Here is a 25,309-nt window from a genome sequence, read left to right as displayed (position 1 = left end):
TGACACTTAACTGTAGCTTTCTAGGTCATTTTTTAGGAGGTTGGAAGTGCTAGGCAGCTGTGTGGGTACTGCTGCTATTCGGTACTTTGATATGAAGGCTGGGGAGGGGGCCCATACATGAATGTGTTGCTCCTGACAGGTCTTTAGTGAAAAGCTCCAGAGTTTCTATTCTCACTTGTGTACCCTGATTTAGTTTCTGGTCAGCTTGGAAACTTGAACTACAGCTTGTTGTAGGTCTAATTTTTTCTTTCTTTTTCCCAAAGTTTGTTGAGGAAAGGGGCTTGCGGAAGAAAGGAGAAGGGACTGTATGTCTGACCACGTGGGAGGCAGCACGGAGGCAGGGCTGATTCCAGGAGGGAGGCCTGGTCAGGGCCGTCAGACTCGCACACTCGGCCTTCCAAGCATCTGCCAGTCCTGAGATTCTGCTCTCTGCTCCGGGCATGGGGTATGGCCTGCCGGTCTGCACCTGCCTGGTGGGTTCTCGGGTGGCATGAAGGCACTTGACTGGTTTAGCCACTATTGTTTTTTTTTTGGGGGGGGGGTCACACCTGGCAGTGCTCAGGGCTTACTCCTGATTCTGTGCTCAGGGATCACTCCTGCTGGAGCTGGGGGGACTACTGGGGGTGCTGGAGATCGAGCCTGTGCATGCAGTGCAACTGCCTTAGCCATTGTATTCCCTCTCCAGTTCCAGCCACTATTTTTTTTTTTTGATATTTTCATCCATTTTATTCTAAATGATTTTAGAAATGATTTTCAAATCTCAGTGGAAAATCTGTTGAGATTAGAATTATGTGAAGCATACAAATTACATTACAGATGATTGCATTATTTATTTATTTTTTAGTTTTTTTCTTTTTAAAATTTTTATTAGTGAGACACCATGAGGTACAGATGTAGACTTACAAATTTTTATGCTTGGGTTTCACTTATACAATGATCAAATACCCATCCCTCCACCAGTGCCCATTTCCCACCACCATGGATCCCAGTATCCCTCCCACCCCCTATCCTCCCATCCCACCCTGCCTCTGTGTCAGGGCATTCCCTTTTGTTCTCTCTCTCCTATTGGGTGTTGTGGTTTGTAAAAGAGGCAATGGGTGGCAATCATGTTTGGTCCGTAGTCTACTTTCAGCATGCTTCTGCCATCCTGGGAGGATCCTCCCAACATCCTTTATTTGGTTCTCCCTTCTTTATCTCCCAGCCACTATTTTTGATCAAGTTTTTTACATGATCTGTAGCTGAGCCTAAGAACATGGAGAACAGACTTAGTCATTGTCTTGTCTTGTGTCTCATATGTGGTGGTAACTCATTAATCTGGTTCCTTTATATGAGCCTTAGTGTTTCATCAATAGAATGAGAAACTCTGAAATATTATTTTATATTTTGCAAGCTCCCTAAGTGTGTTAGTTCCTCTTCATGACTGGGACAAACAAATACCCAAGGCTGTTGTCTTCAGAGCTGATGTTCTAAATCCTCCTTTAAAGAGAATATGAAAGGGATGACGTAATCCTCTTCTGAATTTAAGCCTCAGAAGTGCCTTTGGTATTGATTCTGTTCTTAGTTTCTCTTTCCCCTGTAAATTCATTTACATCCAGCCACACTGCTTGAATTGTCACAGGCTGCCGTGGCCCATGGGCCAGGGAGGCCTTTCTCTGGTATTTAACTTTCCTCACAGGACCTATGGTCTCTCTGACTCAGCTCCGCCAGCCTCATACATGCTGCATTCTTTGATCCCACTATTCTTCGCAGTTTCACTCTGTCACTGTTAACGAAGCTCTCCACTCTACAGAGGTTTCCTCAGAACCAGCTGATGGGGGCTGTGGGGCAGGAAAGAACATTTTCTGTTCCAACCTGTTAGTCATGTTCCCTTTTTCTCCTGCTGAGCCAGTTGTGTTCTTTACCTGTCATCACCTTTTAATGCATGATCGATCTCTTTGTGTGTTTTTCCCTTTCTTTGAATGCCTCTGATCCCAAACTTTCCTCACTAGCAATTATTTTGTGCTGGTCCAAGGCAGTGGCATCATTTTGTGGGAAACTTGAGAGCTCGCTGGAACTGGGCTCCATTTCGGACTCTGCTGAAAACTAGCTGGTAGCCAGTGGGCCCATGCCTTGATAAGGGCTCCTGCTCACGTCCCACATATGCCAGAGAAGATAAGAGTCGGTGCAGAGGGTGATGGTAACAAAGAAATGATGACGCATAAGCAAAGTACCTAGGATCACTCTGGACACATTGTTCCCCCTCAGAAGATTTGGCTCCTGGCACTTTTGAGTCTTGATTTTTTTTCTTCCATCATCAACATCTGATACTATTTTGCTGTTCATTTTTCTGTAATTGTATTTTATCACATTTGCCATCCTGTATCTGTTCCCATCCATTGTGTCTTCTGGAGAGTAATGTGATTTTAATTAACATTAACTCAACATTTATTTCAGAAACCACTTCCTAGCTTGATCCACTGCTTTATCACTAGCTTGATCACTGCTTGATCCTTTGCTTTATGTTACAGTCACCTTTTGGTTGGCATATTTTATTCCTTATGTCATGACATTAAGTTCTGATTGGAAATCTTATTTGGAAAGAATACTTTATGAATTTCTTTCAGTGACTTTTCTAAAATCTGAAGACATTAGTTTTATTATATTCCACCCTTTTTGTTATTTTCTTTTACAAATAAAAATTTTAAAGCATGTTTTAAAATAGAACTTTCCTAGAAGTCATATTACCATTCCTGCCAATGCTCAAGGGTTACTCCTGGCTCTGCACTCAGGAGTCACTCCTGGCGATACTCAGGGATTACTCCTGGCTCTGCGCTCAGGGATCATTCCTGGAGGTGCTCAGGGGACCACATAGGATCCCAGGGATTGAACCCGCGTCAAGGCAAATGCTGTACCTGATACACAGTTTCTCCAGCCCCCAAGGTTCAAGTTTGTACATATTAGAAAAGATAATGGTGCTGACGGTTTGAATGGATAGAAATGAAGGATATGAAAATGGAATCTTTGGTTTTGTTTTTCCTTTTTTGTAGCGTTCCCGTCCACTCTCTGCCAGTGATGCAGAAATGAAAAACCTGGTGTCTTCAGCCCGGGAGAAGGTTCCTGGAAAACTCGGTGGCTCTGTGCTTGGCCTGTCCATGGAGGAGGTAAAGCGATTTCAGACTTCTGTGAGTCAACACAGGATTCAGGGAAAACTGATGACTGAGTCATGACAAAATTAGAGCTTCCAGGAAGTAATGGGAAAAGGAAAGTTTAAGATGGAGAAATTTCTTCTCTGAAAGAAGCATCTTGAATGAAATTCTCTGGACACGGTTTTCTCTGTATGCATTGTAATTGTCTTCTCCTGTCCTGGTTTTGAGTTTTTAAAATGAGTGCTAATTTTATTTTCTCTTTCTCCATGTAGATCAAAGTTTTGCGGAGGGTGAAAGAAGAGAATGATCGGAGAGGTGGCTTTATTCGCATATTCCCTACATCAGAGACATGGGAAATATATGGGTGAGGTGACTACCTTTCTTTTATATTTTTCCCCAATCCATATGTCATGGCCATGTAGCCATTATTGCTCACCACATGGTACCTTTCCTATTGTGCCCCTTTTTATAATGGACACCCCATATTCATACCCAGTATTCATAGATGTGAATGTTTTCCACCCACAGAACTAGAACAATGACAGTAATTTAATGTAGATGTATTTTTTCCTCCCTTTTTCAGACCACCGGCTACCTTCCAGCTCACTAATCTGGGGTCAGCCCTTTCCTAGACTTGGTGTTGGAGTCGAAAAAAAAAAATCAAATTATTTTATCATCTGAATGTATGCTTATGCGATACTGTATTTCAGTTTTTTTTTTCCTTTTTTTTTTTGCTGGGGGAGGTACACCTGATGATGCTTAGGGCTTACTCCTGGTTGACTCAGGAATCACTTCTTGTCAGGCTTAGGGGACCACGAATTGAGCCTGGAAGGCAAGAAGGGACATGTAGGGACATGCTGTCTTATCTTTTCAGCCCAAATAATATATTTTTATTGTTTTTTTTTTTTTTTTTTTTGAGGCCGGTTGGGGGAATCACACCCAACTGTTTTCAGGATCACTCCTGGCAGGGCTCAAGGGGATCAGGGCTCATGGAGTGCCAGGATTGAGCCTGGGTGGACTGTGAGCAAGGCAAGTACCCTTCTCACTGTACTATCGCTCCAGCCCCTGATACATTATTTTAATCTTCATTTTACATGCAGTAAAATGCAGTACCCCTTTAGGATGGTGATGGGAGGCTTGGGCACCATACCTGGTGCAAGGGATCATTTGCTTGCATTGCATTGCAGATGCCTTAAACTCTGCACTCCCTCTCCAGCCCCAAAGGCACCTGTTAAAAAAAACAACAACAATAAAACTTGTATTGATTTTTCCATTGATTCATAATACTACACAAATTTCACGAGAACACATTGTGTGTGCATGCCTCAGTGCACCCACCATAGAATTCGAGTACCTGTCCCACTAACAGATTGGCTCCACCTGTCCCTCCATCTTTTTTTTTTTTTTTTTGCATTTGGGCCACATCTGACTTAATCCTGGCTCTGCATTCAGGAATTACTCCTATTGGGCTCAAGGGACCATCTGGGATGCTAGGGATTGAACCAGGGTTGGCTGTGTGGAATGCAAATGCCCTACCTGCTGGGGTATTGCTCTGCCCCCTGCTCGTTTTTTTTTGTTTTTTGTCTTTTTTGTCCACTGTCCCTTTCCCTCCAGTTACCACCATATCTTTATCAGGGTCTGAAACTTTTTTTGCTGTTGTAGTTTTTTGATTTTTTTGTTTGTTTGTTTGTTTATTTTCGGGGGGGGAGCATGGTTTGGGTCACTCAGCATTTCTCAAGGCTTACTGAGAGGGAATTAAAATGTTCATGGAAACAAATGAGAATGAGGATATGTCCTACCAGACATTGTCGGGTACAGTAAAAGTTCATTGCTATGAAGCATTCATCAGAAAGAAAGAAAGGACCCACATAAATAACTAGACTGCGTAACTTAGGAAAATGGGTAACAAAAGGAGTCCAAAGCAGCAGTAGGAAGAAAAATAAAGAAACGTAAAGTTGAGATTAATAAACTGGAATCCCCCTGAAAAATTCCAAAAAAATCAGTGAAACCAAGAGTTGGGTCCCCCCCCCTTTCTTTTTGGGTCATACCCGGTGATGCACAGGGGTTACTCCTGACAGTGCTCTGGAGACCAATATGGGATGCTGGGAATCGAACCCAGGTAGGCTGCATGCAAGGCAGACATCCTACCTGCTGTGCTATTGCTCCAGCCCCCAAGAGTTGGTTCTATGAAAAAAATAAACAAGATGGACAAACTGTTAGCAAGACTCACAAAGAGAGAAAGAGCGACCCCTAATAAATTGAATCAGAAATGAAAGAGGAGACATCACAACAGACACCACAGAAATTCAAAGGGATCATCAGTGGTTACTCTGATAATCTATATGTCATGAAACGAGAGAAACTGGAAGAAATGAATAAATTCCTGGACTCCTCTAACCTCCCAAGGCTGAATCAAGGTGATTTGGAATACCTGAATGCTTTTATTGAAATGGTAATCAAAAGTCTTCCCCCCAAAAGAAGCCCAGACCCAGATGGATTCACTAGTGAATTCTTTCAAACCTTTAAAGAGACCTATGGCCAATCCTTTTCAGGTGCTTCCAGGAATTAAAGAAACAAAAGCACTCCTAAACAGTTTCTGTGAAGCAGCCATCACCCTGAGGGGGAAAAAAAGAGAATTACAGGCCAATATCCTCAATGAACAAGAATGTAAAGATCCTCAACAAAATACTAGCAAATAGAATCCAACAATTGATCATAAAGATCATATAAAATCATATACCATGACCAAGTAGGATGCATTCCTGTAATGCAAGGATAATTTAACCTACGGAAATCAATCAACATAATACACCATATCAGTAAAAGAAAAAAAACTGAATGAGTATATCAATAGATGCAGAGAAAGCATTTGAAAAATCCAGCACCCATTCATAATAAAAATTCTCAACAAAATGGGAATTTGAAGGAACTTTCTCTGTATAGTCAAATCCATTTACCACAAGCCCACAGAAAACATTATACTCGATGGGTAAAAACTAAAAGCCTACCTTCTAAAATCAGACTCTCAATGGAAAAGCCATCTCCGAATGCAACAGTTATGTCTACCTAGGTCGAGAAGTCAACATGACGAATGACCTGGCACCTGAGTTGCGCAGGAGGAAGAGAGCAGTTTGGAACGTCTTCAGGAGCGTCGAAGAAATAGCTAAGAGGACGAAGAACCTCTGGCGCCAGGCACATCTCTTCGATTCCACTGTTCTTCCTGCATTAACATACGCCTCAGAGACCTGGACCCTAGGGAAACAGGATGAGAATGCTATTTGGGTCTCCCAAAGAAGAATTGAAAGAGCTATTCTTAGAGTCTCACGTTTCACTCAAATGAGAGAAAGAATCCGAAGTTCCGACCTCCATCAATGCTGTCTCGTTTGCCAAGGTGTCGAAAATCAGATGGGCTGGACATGTAATGAGATTTGGAGACAACTGCTGGACTAGAGCTGTTACCAACTGGATTCCACGGGACACCAAAAGACCGTGTGGCCGCCCACCTACAAGATTGTTAGACTTCTTCATCAAGACCCTGAACGATCGGTTTGAGGGTCTTCGTGTTCCTAGGATGAATGGATGCCATTGGGCTACACAAGCACGTGATAGGGACGAATGGAGACGTTACTTTCACCCGCTCGAGCAAATCCACGATTAATGGGAAGTCAGGTGATCAAGAGCCCCTCCACAGTTGTGCCTCAGGAAATCAAGTACCTCAAAGTCAACTTAACTAAAGAGGTGAAATACCTATACAAAAACCTACAAAGAGACTACTTCAAAAAATAAAAGAGGACATGAGGAAATGGAAATACATCTTCTGTTCGTGCATTGGGAAGACTAATATCAAAATGGCAATACTCCGCAAAACATTGTACAGATTTAGTACAATCCCTATAAGGACACAGATGTCATTTTTAAAAGAAATAGATCAAACACTTCTGAAATTCACATGAAACAATATTCCGTTCCCCGACCCTACCCCGCAAATAGCTAAAACATTTCTTTGGGAAAAGGTTATGGGGGGACATCATTTTCCCCAACTTCAAACTGTACCACAAAGTGGTAGTAATTAAAACAACATGGTATTGAAATAAAGACAGATCCTCGGATCAGTGGAATAGACTTGAATATCCTGAGAAAAACATTCAGATATATGATTAATTAATCTTTGATAAAGTAGCAAAAACTATGAAGTGGAGCAAGGAAAGTCTCTTCAACAGCTAATGCTGGGAAAACTGTAAAACTGGTCAGCTACATGCAAAAAATAAACCCAGACCCCCTTCTAACACCATGCACAAAAATATCAAATCAAATGGATTAAAAAACTTGGTATCAGACCTGAATCCACAGGGTGCAGAGAGGAAAACATAGTAGAACTCTCTGTGGCATTGAAGCTGCAGGCAACTTCAAGGATGGAAGTCCACTGGCCACGCAAGTTGAAGCAAACAAAGAAGCTTCTGCACTTCAAAGGAAATGATGACCAGAATATAAAGACAACCCACAGAATGGAAAAAATTATTTACCTGACACTCATCAGGTGTTAATACTAAAGATATATATGGCTCTTACAACAAAATACATCCAACCTTACCAAAAAATTGGGGAGGAAGAACAGAAACTTTCTCAAAGAAGAAATGCAAGTGGCCAAAAGGCACGTGAAAAAGTGCTCTACATCACAAATAATCAGGGAGATTTAAATCAAAACAAAATTGTATCATTTCAGTTTCACAGACTTCCACATAGAAAATAAACAAAACAAAACAGTGCTGATGTGGATGTGGGGCAAAGGGGATTCTTATTCACTGCGCTGGGAAATGCTAAGTGATCCAGGCTTTCAGGAAACCAGTATGGATATTCCTCAAAAATCTCGAAATTAAGCTTCCATATGACCTAGTAATACTGCACCTGGGAATATACCCTAGGGCCCAAAAATACAGTGCAGAAAAGCCATCGATGTTCACTGCAGCACTATTCACAACACCCAGAATCTGGAAACAACCCAAGTGCTCAAGAACGGATGTGTGGATAAAGAAACTATGGAACATTTGCATGGTGGATACTACACAGTTGTTAGGAAAAATAAAGACATGAACTTTGCTTATACTTGGATGGACATGGAGAGTATCAGGCTGAGTGAAAATGGAGAGGGACAAACAAAATGATTGCACTCATCTGTGGGATATAGAAAAAAAAATTGCATGTGAATAATACCCAAAGAGAGTAGAAATGCGGGTTAAGAGGACAGAAACATGGTAGGAAGCCTGCCACAAAAGGGGAGGAAGAGTGCATTTAAGACAGAGAAGAGACCACTGTGACAATGGTAGTTGGAAATAATCATTCTGGACATAAACTGAGTGCTGGAAGGAGGTAAAGTGATTTTGTGGTACCCTTTCAGTAACAGTATCGCAAACCAGTATCTAAAAGGTAAATCAGGGAGAGGGAGAGAGAGGAGAGGAGAGGGGAGGGGAAGTGGAAGGAGAGAGAGGAGAAGGGAGGAGAGAGAAGAAAAGTCTGCCATAGAGATAGAGGTTCTGGATAGGGGTGAGGAAACTAGGAACATTGATAGTGGGAAATTTACACTGGTGGAGGGACAGGTGTTGGGAAAAGTATGGCTGAAATCCAATCATAAACAGTTTTGAAACTGTATATCATAGTGATTCAATTTTTTGAAAAAGAATAACAAAAAAATTCTTGCTTGATTATACCAGCTAGGACCACCAGTACAGTGTTGAACAGAATTGACTGAGCAGATATCTCTAATTTGTTGTTAAGCATTTAATTCTTCACCATAAGTATGGAATCAGCTCTAGATTTTCCACAGATCCCTTTAGCAGGTTGACAGACTTCCCCTCTGTTCTTCCTTTGGTAAGAATTTTTAATCAGAAATGAATGTTGAATTTTACCATATGTTCTTGCATTTCTTGAGATAATCATGGTTTTCTTTTTTGGTTTGTTGCTATAGTGAATTACACTGATTATTGAACATTGATTGACCCAACATTTTATTCCTGAAATAAACTTAACATGATCATGTTAGTTATCCTTTAATACACTAAATTTGATTTGCGGGAATTTCATTTAGAAGTTTTACGTCTATGTTCATTAGGAGATTCTGGCCTATAGTTTTCTTTTTCTATAGTGCCTTTTTTTCAGTATGAGCGTGATATTGGTCTCATAGAGTAAAATGGAAAGTACTTTTACTTTGATTTTTCTATCATGATTTATGGAGAATTAATACGACTTATTCTTTGAGTTTTTCATAGACCGGGCATTCAGTATCAACTTATCTAACAGTTGTGGCCTATTCAAGTTGTTTGTTTCTACTTGAATGAGCTTTAGTAGTTGGTATCTTTTATGGATTTGTCCAGTTCATCTGTGTTGTAATTATAATCACGAATCACGACCATCCTGTTATTCGTCGATTGCCTTGAGCAGGCCCCAGTAACGTCTCCTTCATCCTAGCCCTGAGATTATATTCAAGGCTCTTTAGGAGAATGAGACCCATCATTGTTACTGGTATTTGTCATATTGGGTACCCCATGGGGAGTTTGCCAGACTCTGCCATTTGGGCAGGCTACATTCGGTAGCCTGCCAGTTTGTCCAAAATAGGAATGAGATAATAAGATGTCTGGTTCCGGGAGCTGGTTTTTATAGTCTCTGAGTCTTGGCTGTTGATGGGATTACACTGCACCAGGGGGCCAGTTGGTGGGTGTGACCCCCGCCTACTGGAATTTGGAGGGTCTAGATGGAGGATGCTCGGCCCAAATCCGAGTAGGCTTGGAGATCTCGGTCCCGGAACCCGCGTGACTTTGTCCCTCTGCCAGTACCTTCGTGTGTGCGGATAGTGGTCTCAGCATGGTGGTGGCTGGTCCTGGAGGTCTTCGGCTGCCGGAGCCCTGGTCGGGGCGGGGAGGAAAGCTCAACTCCCTCCCCTCCAAGGGGCCCCGGCGAGGGCAGCCAGGCGCGGGGGCAGGAGACTGCTGTAATTATAAGCATAAGATAATTTGTAATCTGTTATCCTTTTACAAGTTTCACAGTTTGTTGTGAGATGTTATTGGTGCCCGCTCGAGCAAATAGATGAACAATGGGAAAACAGTGCTACAGTGCTATTATCCTTTTAATATCTGTAGGCTCTGAGATGCTGTATCTCTCGTTTTCAGTGTTGGTAATCTGTTTCTTTTTTCTCTCCTCTGTTTTTGGGCTACACCCAGCAGTGTTCAGGGCTTCCTGTCAGTGCTCTGGGTGCTGGGAATTGAAACTGGGTGGGCTGCATACAGGGTAAGTGCATGTCTGGTCAGTCTGACTCAAGGTTTATTGAATTTTATTCATCTTCTATGATAATCATTTTTTAAAAAATTTTATCATATTTTCTATTCCTTGTTCATTGACTTAGAATTTAACATTTGTTATAATTTTTTCAGTTATTTACTCTGGGCTTTACTTGCTAGATTCTAGAGTATTTATCTTTTATATAACTTTCTTTTGGCTTCATTTGCCTCTTTTTTCCCCCCCGTATGTGGAAGCTGCAGCCATTGATTTAAGACATTTCTTTTGTGTTTAGTGTTATAAATTCTTCTTATTATTATTACTTTTGCACCATCTCGGACATTTTGATTATTACAGTTTTCATTTATTTAAAATACTTTATAATTTCCCTGTTAATTTTATCTTTGCTTCATGAATCATTTAGAAGCTTGTTTACTTTTCAAATATTTGGGAGTTTTCCCAGAGATCTTTATGTAAATGATTTTTAGTTTACTTCTGTTGTACTCAGAGGACATAATTTGTGCAATTCGCATCCTCTAAAATTCACTGGAACATGTTTTATGGCCCAGAATATAGTTTGTCCTGGCAAATGTAGCATGTACATTGAAAGCGTGAGTCTGTTCTGCTGTTGCTGGGTGGAGTGTTCTGTCAGTGTCTACTCGGTCTAGGGTATTGACAGTTCTTTTGTTCAAATCTTCTCTGATAGAGCTGGTTATAGCTGAGAAATTTACAAGTTTTCTCTGTGATAGCTGGTCCAGTGTTGAAATATCTTCCACTTTATGTGTCAACTTCTCAGTTTCTCCTTTTGGTAATGGCCGTTTTGTTTTTAAAGGAAATTTGGAATTCTGTTATTAGGCACATGTGTCTTAGATTTCTTGTGTCTCCCAGACTGTGCTGAAATGTCCCTCTCTATCCTGGCTAGTCAGTGATGCTCCTGTCCTAAGGTCTGAGTACTTGCATGAATGTTCACACTTGCACACTTGGATTTTTTATTACTAGTGTCCGTACGATATAACTTTTTCTATAGTTTCACTTTAATACCTCTGTATTTTATATTTAAAGTGGATTTCTTAAAGAGAAGGAAGCCTTGCCCTTTGTAGCAATGTAGGTAAACTTGGAGGAATAGTGCAAAGTGAAATAATCTAGACTGTGATAGACAGATGTTGTATAACCTCGTACGTGAAATCTAGGAAAAACAAAACTAGGCTCCTAGAAACTATAATACAACGGTGGCCAGGGCTTGAAAGGTGGGATGTGAAGAAATTTTAGTCAAAAGGCGAAGGCGCAAACTTTTTATTTTGAGGTGAGTAACTTCTGGAAATCTAGTGCATAGTGTGGTGCTATGCTTAGTTTAAATATGTCATGTTATTTTCTATCCACTCTTGTGTCCTTTTTATTTTCTCCACTTTCTTTAAATTCATTAACTTTTTAAAAAACACGTGGTTGCTCCACAGTGACATGACGAATCTTCTTATAACACGAATTACAATAACGTGCTATTTAATGTGCAGTTTAGAAACTTGGTTGCTACTTTTATTCTTGGTACTGCTGTTGTCATGTATTTTACTTGTTACAATCCCACAGTACATTGTTATTTTCCCTTTGAGCAGTCCAAGATGAGGTAAGGAGTCTGATTCTTCTCCCCGTGCTCTTTTTTGTGCTCCTCACTCTTTCGGACTGATCTCTGGTGTCATTTTCGTCTATCTAGAGAACTTCTCATGATCTGTAGTGCTGTGTACAAGTTCTCTGAAGAGTTGTTTGCCTAAAAGAGAAGTGTTTTATTTACCTACTTGAAATGTGTTTTCTCTAGTTTAAGAATTCTAGGATCTTTTCCTCAGCACTTAAAACTGTTGCTCCTGGTGGAGGGATGGGTACTCGATAATTGTATAACTGAAACCCAAGCACGACAATTTGTAAGTCTACAACTCTGCCTCATGGTATTTCACTAATAAAAAAAAGTTAAGAAAAAAAAATGTTGCTCCGTTATCCTTTAGCAATGTGCCATGCACAGCAGTTATCTTTGCTTATCTCTGACAGTTGTGTCTTTTGTTTTCTAACCTATTTTAAAAAATCTTTTTGTTCTTTTTTTGTGGGGTAGGGTGGGTTTGGTTTAGGGTCAAATCTGGCTGTCCTTTTGGCTTACTCCTGGCTGTGTACTGGGGAACTCTGTCAGCCATGTGTCATATCTCTTCAGCCCCCAACAGAAGAAGAGAAATTTTAAGAGCGGTAGAAGCAGAAGAGTACCACGAAGCACTGGGAAATATTGCAATCGCCTCATATATAACAATATAACAATATAAATCTGAATAACATAACGCTGAATGAACAAGCAGGAGTCTTGGACTTCTCTAGGACTGTCCAACAGTTTGCTTGCCTTCATCTTATTTACTTCATGCTTCTTCTATTTGGGACTTGTTGAGCTTGTTGGTGTATGGGTTTATAATTTTCATTTAATGAGAAAGCTTGGGGCCAGTTTTTCTTCAAATTTTTTGTTTGTTCTTTTTAGGAGGACTTTGATTGCTTGATAAATTAATTGATATTATACTTAAAGTCCAGTTTTTCCCCCCTGTCAAATTCTTTTTCCCTTTCTTCATGGTCTTGGTGTGCCAGAATTAATTCATTTTATCTCTTTTTCCTGCAGTGTCAAATCTTCTATTCTTATCTAGCGAATTATCCATTTGGGATGTTTTATTTTTTAAATTCCCAATTCTTTTTTTATCTCTTTTTTATCTTTCTTTTTGCTTATTGTAATATTTATAGTCAATTTAACATTTTTAATTTTCCACTGTTTTCTGAGTTCTTTTTCTTGTTTATTGCTCACATTTTTCTTATTTCTGTTATATTTTCCCCCTTTCTTTACATCTAGTGACTTTTTTTTTTTTTTGGATTTTTGGTCACACCCAGTGATGCTCAGGGGTTACTCCTGGCTCTGCACTCAGGAATTACCCTGGCCGTGCTCAGTGGACCATATGGGATGCTGGGAATCGAACCTGGGTTGGCTGTATGCAAGGCAAACGCCCTACCTGCTGTGCTATCGTTCCAACCCCTACAGTGACATTTAAAAAAAAAATTGAATGTTGGACATTGTAAATGTTATGTTGCCAAGTTGTTAGAATTTTAATGCCTTCTCTGAAGCCCTGTAGAAGGTTTTTTTGGTTGAGTCCCGAGGTACTTGAATCTCTTCAGACTCTTAAAGCGTTTTTATGGTTCTTTTAGAATAGCGTTTTGTTTATGTCTAGTATTGTTCTACCATTCAACAGTCTTTCCTGCCAGTTAAGTGACTACCATATTCAATAAGACTTCTGCATTCTGGTGCAGGGACTGGCCTTGCAGCTGGGTGAGCGCAGCTTTGCTCTTGGCTTGCTGTTCACTCTATGTGACAGTGCTCTTTGTCTCGCCTTGTGGATTCACCTGTGTCCGAGCAGGTTTATATTCACCCAGGGATTCAGAGGGGCACTTGTGGTGACTGTGGTTCCTTTCTTGTGCCTGGCTTTCTCTCCAGTTCATCGCTCTGAAATTTCTAGCTGCTCCTGGAACTTCGATCTCTTGTCACCCCAGCTCTGAGACTCTGCTGCTCTACTTGAATCCCTGCACTCTGCTGAGACTGGAACTGGTCCGTGGATGGAAAGACATTCTGAGGGCTCTCGCAGTTCCCCCTTTTCAGGACCAGGGTGACACCCCACTGTGGCCTGGTGTCTGAAGCAGTTGTTCCCCATATACCTGTACTTTGTCCTAGTTGTGTATGGTAGAAGGGCGCTCTTTAGAGCAGCTGTCTCCCCACAAACTTCTACTGTTCGGATTTTCCAAAAGAACGTCGACATGCTTACTAGACTCCTGCTTGTTCATTCAGCGTTATGTTATTTAGATTTATATTGTTATATATGAGGCGATTGCAATATTTCCCAGTGCTTCGTGGTACTCTTCTGCTTCTACCGCTCTTAAAATTTCTCTTCTTCTGTTGATGGGATTTGACTTCTTTCTGGTCTTCAGCTCTACAGACAGCTATGCTCTAAATGCACTCCTTTGTGTCTCTCAAGTGTCCATCTGGGAGGACGGTCCTTGGGCCCTCAGGTAGGTGAGTGTTTCAGCCTTGAGAATATGCCAGAATATTAGTGATTCTGGGCTGGAGCGATAGCACAGGGCTGGAGCGATAGCACAGCAGTCGGGTGTTTGCCTTGAACGTAGCCAACATGGCCGACCCGAGTTCGATTCCTCCGCCCCTCTCGGAGAGCCTGGCAAGCTACCGAGAGTATCTCGCCCGCACGGCAGAGCCTGGCAAGCTCCCCGTGACGTATTCGATATGCCAGACACAGTAACAACAAAGTCTCCAATGGAGACGTTACTGGGCCCACTCGAGCAAATCGATGAACAATGGGAGGACAGTGATAGACATAATTAGTGGTTCTAAGTACAGAGTTGAGACTTAGAAAACTTAAAGAGCCAATTGTGTTTGCTTTCTAAAACAGAACTGCTCATAGAGAAATCTTTCTTTTATCTTGCAACATATTTCATATGTGTAGTTGTACCTTATGAAGACTCTTGGAATTTATAGATATTGCGTGGGTTTTCCTCAAAACTAGACAGAAGTATATTTTTTGGTATATGCTTGAAGGATTTGATTATTTAAAGTTTGTAGGAAACATGCCCTTTTGTAGATTTGCATAATCATTGCAGATTTTATGCTTCTTAAAACGATTCGTAACCAGAAAGTGAAGTGCATCCATATGTGCCTGGGGAATATGTTGCTGGTCTGTGTACCTTTTCGGTGTAGTGATAAACAGAATCTACCGTGCAGTGATTACATGATGCCAGTAATAAGCTTGTTTTTCAAAGTGAAAACCTGGCTGTGATGATTCTGTGTGAAATATGGGTAATGAACTTAGAACCCTTCCTGGGGAGTAATTTGAGAGCCAGTACTTGATTTGAGTGCCTTTTTCTAAGGAATCAATTACAGATAATGTTGTGGTCTCCTACGGAGGCCAGTAATGACACCTTTCCTTGCTGGTTTGATTCTGAGCCAGTCGAGAAATGAGATGAAGATTATGGTAGTTGAAGGCCAAAATATTACCTTTCTTCCTGATAAAGTCTAGCTTGGTAGACATGATTATATCTGTCTGCAAGCAGATGCACTTCCTGTTGGACTTTGGACTTGGGCAGCTTCCCATGCCCATCTCCTGGCAAGATGGGAGAGCACTGTGGCGGGCATCTGGCCCTGCATGCAGAGCAGTGGGTAGACACTTCCTAAGGGGAAGCTGTTTCCCAGGAGAAAGAGGGAGATCCTCGCCTGAGCAGGGCTTGATTCTTCCTACATCCCTGATTGGAGAAGTCTCGTCACTTTTGCTGGCAGTGTTTGAGGTCCCCTGTGCGCACATCTGCAGGCACCTCAGCTGGGTGTGCACAAGCCTCAGTGACAGAGCAAGACCCCAGCAAAGGGAAAGGACGAAATGATGTTAATTGTGGAGGAATTACCCAGGTGTAAAATAAAAGTTGTGCACACTTGTGTAGTTCTTTGTCATTCGAATGTTCTTTGGCTTCACCACAATCTTCCAGCGTAATGATAAAGAAAGTAAGGCTCAGTCAAGTGATGTGACTCATCCAAGATCACAAAATGGGTCCTGCTTCAGAGACTGAATTCAGATCCTCTTCCCCCACACTGCACTATATCGTGATGCTTTCCCAGATGGAAAGTTTCACTGTCTGGAAGGATACGGTGTGTTCCCCCAGGGAGCTTGCCCAGACCAGGCTAGTTCAGAATATGGCAGCTCCATGGACTGGAACTTCTTTCAGGAAGCTCCGTTTTGCTCCTTGAGCTGCTGCCTGCCTGCCTGCCCGCCCCCCCCCCCTTTCTTTCCTTCTCCTTCCTTCCTTCCTTCCTTCCTTCCTTCCTTCCTTCCTTCCTTCCTCCCTCCCTCCCTCCCTCCCTCCCTCCCTCCCACCCCCACCCCCCACTGAGCAGATCTCATGCTTTCTCCTGCCTCTGTACTCTGGGATCCCTCCTGGTGGGCCCCAGGATGCTGGGGAGAGAAACCAGGTTGGCTGCTTGTACAGCAAGCACACTGTCCATTGTACTCCCCCTCTGGCCCCTCAGCTGATTCTTGTAGGCTTGATTAAGGAGCAGCAGAGAGTGTGCAGAGAAGGTGTCCGCAGACTGGACACTTGGTGAAAGGTGTGTGTGAGCGGAATAAGGGAGCTAAGCTGGCTGTGTTTTTGAAACTCTGCCGAGGAACTGGGTGCAGAAAGTGTGAATGGATTGGTTGTGTAGATTATCCAGTTTTTGGAATGCCCATTATTCTGAACATGAAATATCTTTCCCAAGGTTGTTATGACATACTGTAGTGCGTGTTATTATTTAACTCATGTTCTGGAACCCTTTGGAGGAAATAACATAGGAGGGAAATATATATAAATAATAATTATTTTATATTAATTATGTACAAGTGAGCTGGAGCGGTATCACAATGGGTAGGGCATTTGCCTTGCACACAGCCGACCAGGGTTTGATTCCTCTGTCCCTCTCAGAGAGCCCGGCAAGCTATCGAGAGTATCCTGCCTACACGGCAGAGCCTGGCAAGCTACCCATGGCATATTTGATATGCCAAAAACAGTAACAACAAGTTTCACTTCGTGTTCCTGGAGTGAGCAGATGTCATTGGGTTACACTAGCGTGCAACAGGGACAAATGAAGACGTTACTGGTGCCTGCTTGAGCAAATCGATGAACAACAGGACGATAGTGCTACAGTGCTAATTATGTACAAAAATAAAATAAATGTATTTTATTTGAGCTGGAGCGATAGCACAGCGGTAGGGCGTTTGCCTTGTGTGCAGCCAGCCTGGCCGAGCCGGGTTCAATTCCTCCGCCCCTCTTGGAGAGCCTGGCAAACTACCAAGAGTATCTTGCCCACACAGCAAAGTCTGACAAGCTACCCACAATGTATTCGATATGCCAAACACAGTAACAACAAGTCTCGCAATGGAGATGTTACTGGACCCGCTCGAGCAAATCGATGAACAATGGGAGGACAGTGTTTGTGGTTTGTATTTTATTTATTATATAATAAAATATTTTAATGAAGTACTTGTACATAAAATAGTAAATAAATATGTTTTAAAATAAAAATAAAATATTTTAGTTATTATTTTTTTTTTCTTTTTGGGTCACACCTGGCAATGCACAGCGGTTACTCCTGACTCTGCACTCAAGAATTACTCCTGGTGGTGCTCAGGGGACCATATGGGATGCTGGGAATTGAATCTGGGTCAGCTGCGTGCAGGGCAAACACCCTACCCGCTGTGCTATTGCTCCAGCTCCCCCCCCCAAAATAAAATATTTTAAATAAAACAAAGTAATAAAAAATAATTTAAATTAAAAAAAAAATCACAGTCAACTCAAGGCCCAGTCCTATCCTTGGTGCTTCAGAGTTCAATTTTAGGTTCTCTGCTCAGTGACTGAGATTTAAATTATTTTTAATTTTTTTAAAAAATTAAGTAAAATTAATATAAAGTAATGATAATAAATGAATAATAAACACACACACTCATGCATGCACCTGTGTTTGGGGAGACAGTGAACTCTCAGCACTGAGCTCAAAGGGAAGGTGTATACCTCCTCAGAGGCACCTCGAATCCAGGAGATCTCGAGGAGCAGTGCGATTGAAATGGGGTCTGTTCTAGCCAGGTTTGCGTGCTTGTCCTGTGTTTCCTGTAGCTGGCCTCAGCTGACCTCCTTCCCCACTTACATATAATTTTTTTCATAGCTATTTTGTTTTTAATCTTCTAGTTTTATTTTCTGAATTTAGTATATAGCAACATTTATCAATCAATGAACTCCTGCCTTTTTTTCATTTGCTTAAATTGTCCTCTGTCTTCTTTCCGTTTTACTGTATTTGTTGCTGCTCTGCCTCCTTTTGACACTTCAGAGACAGTATATTTCTTTAGAAAACGTATCTAAGTCAGTGGCTGAATAAATAGCAGTACTCTTACATTTAAAAAAAAAGGAAAGAAAAAGTATCTATGTAACCCCTTAACTTTTGTGCTTGATTTCTGTCTTTACCTTTCTGTAGTTTTTCCCTTCTCTGCTCAAGCTGCACAAATTAAGTTTCTCTCTTTATCTTTCAGGTCCTACCTTGAACACAAGACCTCCATGAATTATATGCTGGCAACACGCCTCTTCCAAGACAGGTGAGATTTGTTCATCTTTTTTTTAATTATTATTATTTTTTTTGCTTTTGGGGTCACACCCTGCGATGCACAGGGGTTACTCCTGGCTCATGCACTCAGAAATTACTCTTGGCGGTGCTCAAGGGACCATATGGGATGCTGGGAATTGAACTTGGGTCCACTGCGTGCAAGGCAAATACCCTACCTGCTGTGCTGTTGCTCCAGTCCCTAGATTGTTCATCTTTTTTTTGTGTGTGTGTGTGTGCATCTATTTTTTGATTGTTCATCTTTAAAGGCTCAGTGGGACTAGATCAGAAGATTAAGGGAAAGTACTCGTGAAGGAGGGAAGGAGGAGGGTTTTATTTTTTAATTTATTTATAATTATTATTTTTTTTATTGAATCACCATGTCACTGTGAGGTAATTACAAAGCTTTCATGACTGAGTTTCAGTCACACAATCTTCCAACACCCGTCCCTCTACCAATGTATATTCCCCTGTATCCCTCCTGCCACATTCTCCCTCAGCCTGCTTCTATAGCAGGCACTTTTCCCTCCCTCTCTCCTTCCCTCCTTCCCTCCCTCCCTCCCTGCCTCCCTTCCTCCCTCCGTCTGTCTCTCTCTTTGTCTGTCTCTCTCTTTCTGTCTCTCTGTCTCTCTGTCTCTCTGTCTCTCTGTCTCTCTCTCTCTCTCTCTCTGTGTCTCTCTCTCTTTTTGTGCATTTTCATTTGCAATACAGATGCTGAGAGTCCATCATGTTTGGTCATTTGCCTACTTTCAGCACGCATCTCCAATCACAAGTGATCCCTTATAACCATTATTTCATAATGGTCAATGGTCACTTCTCTGTGTCACTTACCCTCTGCCCCACTTCTGGTGAACTATTCATCCTGACCCCTTGTTTCTACTGTCACTTGGTTATTAGTCTCTTACAATGTTCTCTCCCTCCCTCCGTCCCTCCCTCCCTCCGTCCCTCCCTCCCTCCCTCCCTCTCTCCCTCCCTCCCTCCCTCCCTCCCTCCCTCCCTCCCTCCCTCCCTTTCTTTCCCACAAATGAGTTCAGTCTGGAAATGAAGAGTATTATGCTAAGTGAAATAAGTCTGAAGGAGGACAGATATCAGGAGGGTTTTAAAGAAAATTCTTGTTATACTGTTTCTGGTTGACTTTCTAGGGCCTTGCAGAAAACACAACACAGTAACTGCTTGGTTTCCCCAAATTCATTCCCTCGGGTTCCAGAGGCCACAGATTAAACCAGAAGCTTTTAAAGCAATCCTCACCGGTGCCCCAAACCTGTATTTGAAGGGAGACCTTCCCCCTCCCCGGGGCTCTTGCATTATGAACTTAGGATCCCATTTGTCTTACTAGAAACAATTAGAAAGATCAGATCAGAAAAGGTGGAAGGGAGGTCATTGAGAAAATAAAAACAGTGAGCTGTAAGAAGACCCAGCTAACTGATAGCTCCATCAGGGAGAGTGGGGGAAGTGATGGGAAACAGACATTGGAATTCAGATAGCAGAGCCACTGGGAGCCCTGTCAGCCCCCACACAGCACAGTGTGGGAAATAGTGCCCCTTTATTTATTCTTAGTTTTGGAGCCACACCTGGTTGTGCTCAGGGCTTACTCTTGGCTCTGAACTCCAGAATCACTACTGGCTCAGGGGACTATATAGGGTGTAGGGGACCAAACCTGGTTGGTTTTCTGCAAAGCAAATAAATGTCTTACCCCTGTACTATTGCTCTGGCTCTGTGCCTTTGTCTTAAAGAAATGTCTTATTTTCAGTTTGATCCTTCCTTCCTTCCTTCCTTCCTTCCTTCCTTCCTTCCTTCCTTCCTTCCTTCCTCCCTCCCTCCCCCCCTCCCTTCCTTCCTTTCTTCCTTCTTCCATCTATCCTCTCTCCTCTCCCCTCCCCCTCCCTCCATCTCTCTCTCTCTGTCTGTGCCCCTCCCCCCTCTTTCTGGGCACTATGGTCTGCAACACATATACTGGAGGAATATGTTTCAGTACTGAAGTGCCTGTCTTGCTTGCATGCCACCTGGGTTCAAGCCCTGGAACATCTCTCTCTCTCTCTCTCTCTCTCTCTCTCTCTCTCTCTCTCACACACACACACACACACACACACACACACAGATTAAAGGCCAAATGACACATTGTTTGCTTACATTTATAAATGACATTTTTTGAAAGATACAATTTTAGTATAGAAAGCAAATTAAAGGAAGTAGAGAAAAATTTATCTGAAAAATTTGCTTAAAATACAGAGAATCTCAGTTCTTGGTCCGTTACCTGGGCTTTTCCTCTCCTATCTCTGGAGACTTACTAGACTCCCCTAGTTTTCAAGTTCAGATCTTGTTAACACGTGTTCTGCTTTGTTACTTTCCATTATTTTGTTGTTGAAGTGAGTCATTTCAGTCTAAAAGAGTTATGCATTTATTTTCCATTTTGTGCCCATCTCAGATGGTGCTCAGGCCATACTCCTGGCTCTGCACTCCAGGGTCACTCCTGACAGGGTTCGGGGGACCATATACGGTGCCGAGGATCGAACTCCAGTCAAAGGTGTGCAGACCAAGTGCTTATACTAGTGCATTGGCCTCAAGATTTCTATGTTTCAGTGTTGGAAAGCATTCCCATTGTTTCTTTCCTTGTGGAACTTCAGTGATAGGAATTTTGGATCTTTTGCTATATCTTCTATATTTCTTTACTTATACTCTTGCTTTCCTTTTACCGTTTCTTTCATTTTTTCAAAGTTTGGATCTCATTGTCTTTCAGGTTTAAGTTTTGGGAGATTATTTTGAACTTTAGCTTCCAAAGCTTTTAATGGGTCTTTATGTCTATTTTGTTATCCATTATCAGCAGAGAAGAGAGTTGTTTGAAAGGCTTTTGAAAAAAACTGGCAAGTATTCTAGTAACTTTTTGTTTTCTGACTAGTTTTATAGTTTATGGATTTAATATCATTTTATATCTCTGGCTATCTTTATTAGTTTGTTTAAAGTTCCTTTTGTATTATTCTTGATTAGTTCTGTTTGTTCACTTTATTCTATCTCAAACTGTTCTATTTCCTCAAACATTTGGTGACCTTTATTTGTCCAGCCATTTTTATGAGTAATGGGCTGTTTACATAGGATAGGTAGTTGGCCCGCTCTTCTTCATGGGTTGTTCCTCTCCTAAAATGACTTGGACACTATGCTTGAGCCCAGTTCCCTCTCAAGATCTCCAGGAGAAGGAAGGTGGAACAGACAATAGCCCAATAGCCAAAATTAGGAGCCATTTTCTTAGGTAATAAAGCAAAAAGAAAAAAAAAGCTACAAAAATAAGCTGAGATGTGGGGCCAGAAAGATAGTGCAATGGGTCAGGTGCTTGTTTTGCATATGTCTGACCCTGGTTCAGTTCCCAGCACTGCATATGGTTTCCTAAGCACTGCCAAGTGGCACCCCAAGAAAAACAAAACAAAAACAGACGTAATAATTATGGGTTCTTTATGAACACATTCAGTAGCAAACCTGGCATGAGATCTAGTAACTACCATAATTTCAAAAGTATTCACTATCACTGTCACTGTCCTCCCGTTGTTCATCGATTTGCTCGAGCGGGCCCAGTAACGTCTCCATTGGAGACCTTGTTGTTACTGTGTTTGGCATATCGAATACGTCACGGGGAGCTTGCCAGGCTCTGCAGTGCGGGCGAGATACTCTCGGTAGCTTGCCGGGCTCTCCGAGAGGGGCGGAGGAATCGAACTCGGGTCGGCCATGTTGGCTGCGTGCAAGGCAAACGCCCTACCGCTGTGCTATCGCTCCAGCCCTTTAAAAGTATAAATGCTGATAATATTCTGAAACATCTGTATTACTTTCAAAGCAGTCTGAGAAAGGAGTATTTTTAGAATTTTTTTAATTGAGTCACCATGAGATGCATAGTTACAAAGATCAGGTTTCAGTCATACAGTGACCCAACACTCATCCCTCCTGTCCATTTCCCACCTCCATTGTCCCAAGTTTCCCTCCCACCACCTCCAGCCTGGCTCTATGGCAGGCACTTTCCTCTCCTTCCCTCCCTCCCTCTCTCCCTCCCTCCATCCTTCCTTCCCTCCCTCCTCCCTCTTTTTCTCTCCTCTCTCCCTCTCTCCCTGCCCCGCTCTCTCTCCCTCTCTTCCTTTCTCTCCCTCTCCCTTTCTCTCTCCCTCTCCCTCTCTCTCTGTCTCCCTCTTCACCTCTCCCCCTTCCCTCTTCCCCCTTCTGGCCACTATGGTCTGCAACACAGTTACTGAGAGGTTTTTGTGTTTGTTCCTATACATGCTTTCAGCATGCAGTTCTTATCCAGAGTGATCATTTCCAGCTATCTTTGTCATAATGACCCCTTCTCCATCCCAATTGCTTTCTCCCACAGCAATTAAGGCAGGTTTCCAACTGTAGACTAATCCTCTTTACCCTCATTTCTACTATTCTTGGGTATTGGCCTCAATTATGTGGGGTTTTTTTATATTTCACAAGTGAGTGCAATCATTCTCTGTCTGTCTTCCTTCTCATTCACTTCATTCAGTATAATACTCTCCATGTACATTCATTTATAAGCAAATTTCATAACTTCATTTTTCCTAATTGCTGCATAGTATTCCATTGTATAGATGTACCATAGTTTCTTTAACCAGTCTTCTGTTCTTGGCACATGGGTTGTTTCCAGATTCTGACTATTGTGAATAGTGCTGCAGTGAGTATAGAAGTGCAGATGGTGTTTCTGCAGTGCATTTTTGGGCCCGCAGGTTATATTTGCAAAAAGGGGTATTGCTGGGTCGTATGGAAGTTCAGTTTCTGTATTTTGAGAAGTGCCCATTTTGTTCTCCAGAAAGGTTGGACCAGTCAGCATTCCAGAATGCTGTCCAACACAGAAGGAGTGTCCCTGTTTCCCCACATCCGCGCCAGCACTGGGTGCTCTTGTTCTTGGCAAACAAATGTGTTCTTAGCACACATTTGTTTGTCTTGGGGCCACATTGGCAGAGTGTAAGGCCTACTCCTGGCTCTGCTCAGGGATCACTCCTGGCAAGGCTAGGGATCAGGGGATCAAACCTGGGCTGGCCATAGATAAAGCAAGCGCCATGACCCCTGGACTGTCTAGCCCCTGAGAAATGAGTATTTTTCTTTTTGGTGTTCTGCTGTTGTGGTTGGTTTCCTACCTGTGTGTCAACTAAATGCTAAATTTTGGCTAGAGGAATAAGGTGTTTATGTAAGCTGGTGTACTCCCTGAATTATTTTTCAGCTCCTAGTTAACAAATCCTTAAAAAATGACCTTCATGCCTCCAAATGTTTCTGTGTTTAAGAAGATGCCCTCATGATGTCCTCTTACCTTACCTTTTTTGCTTTTCCCACAACCTAGGACATTACCTTTCATGCCTCCACATCGCTACGTGTTTGCCGTTTTCCCTCTCCCTCTCCTGCTCTCTCCTCCCCTCCTCTCCTCATTTTGGACCACGCCCAGTGGTGTTCTGGGGCTATTCCTAGCTCTCTTTTCAGTAGTGACCTAGGGGGCGATATGCAGTGCTGGAAATTTGAACCAGGCTCTCAGTTTCTGCAGCATCTGGCCAGACAAGACCCTTACTTCTGTACTGTCTCTCCGGTCTAATATTGTCTTTTTCTGATCTATCCCCAGATTCTTTTGCTATTTCCATCATTCTTTTGTCCAGATTCAGGGAGGTTCTTCTAGCTCTTCTTGGTCTTTTGTCAGATTATACCATAGTTGCCCATTTACTAACTAGTCTCTACTTTGCATGTTGGTTTTTAAGAATAGACTTAGTTCTATATATTTGTCAGTATTAAAAATCTTCCCCACCCCCAACACAGAGGCATACATTTAAAAATAACCATCATTGTGACAAACCCTCCCATTGAATAATAAGACTGTTCTCTTTAATAGGTATTGATATTTTTACCCCTTTCAAATCCCACTTGAAAACTAATTTCCCTAGTAATTTAGGTTAATTCTATCTTCCCTGTCCTTCTCCCTCCCTCCCCGCCCCCCTTTCCCAGCAAACATTATGTGACCTGCTCTGCTCTCAGACAGTGTGATAGTGACATTTATGGGGCTTGTAAACTGGATGCTCTGGCCTCTTCTTCAGACTGAAAGCAGTGGCAGGTGGGTGCCCAGGTGAAAGCAATACTTTCAAACTGTAGTTGTAATATGGAGTTGGAGTTGCAAATTGCTGAAGAAAACCATTAGCTGATGAAAAGTTAAAGTCATCTTGGGGAGCCGGAGAGATAATACAGCGACGGGATGATCGCCTTGCACGTGGCCAGTCAAGCAGGGCTTGACCCCTGACATTGCATTTGGTCCCTTGAGCCCTGCTAGGAATGACCCCTGAGCGCAAAGCCAAGATAAGGCCTGAGCACTGCCGGGTGTGGCCCTCCACTCCCCATCCCCTGCCCCCCCCCAAAAAAAAACCCACCAAGAAACCTCATCTCGGGACTTTCTGATGATAATGTGAAAATCAGAACATTAGCACTAATAGAAGACATGGGGAGAAAGGAACAAAATGTTTGGGCCAAGACTTAAATGTTTCACTTGATTTTATTGGGTGGTATAGGGGGCCTCCCAAGCAGTGCTCAGAGGGTCCTGGGACCCGTCCCAGAAATTCTCTACTTAACTGGTTTCCAGGTGCTCTGGAACCTCAAGGGCTGTACTCAGCTGTGTTTTAGAGGGCCATGTGGTGCTGGGAATGGAACTCAGGTTGGTTGCATACAAGGCATGCACCTTAGCCCCTGTGCTCTCTTGCTTGCTTCT

The 25,309-nt window shown here is 42.3% G+C and overlaps 1 protein-coding gene across 9 annotated transcripts in view; it reads left to right on the top strand.

The window, feature by feature from the left end:
- Positions 1–25,309, top strand: part of TTLL5 (tubulin tyrosine ligase like 5) — a 286,995-nt gene that overhangs the window by 71,303 nt on the left and 190,383 nt on the right. For all 9 annotated transcript variants that reach the window (XM_056133744.1, XM_056133741.1, XM_056133747.1 and 6 more), the window contains 3 exons: positions 3,027–3,140; positions 3,398–3,489; positions 18,509–18,571. In XM_056133744.1, the coding sequence (XP_055989719.1) occupies positions 3,027–3,140; positions 3,398–3,489; positions 18,509–18,571 (269 nt within the window). The remainder of the gene's footprint in view (positions 1–3,026; positions 3,141–3,397; positions 3,490–18,508; positions 18,572–25,309) is intronic.

The sequence above is a fragment of the Sorex fumeus genome, unplaced genomic scaffold (assembly GCF_029834395.1).
Source record: "Sorex fumeus unplaced genomic scaffold, SorFum_2.1 ptg000098l, whole genome shotgun sequence".
NCBI lineage: Eukaryota > Metazoa > Chordata > Mammalia > Eulipotyphla > Soricidae > Sorex > Sorex fumeus.
The sequence above is the reverse complement of the archived record's forward strand: the minus strand, read 5'-3'. Positions and strand labels throughout refer to the sequence as shown.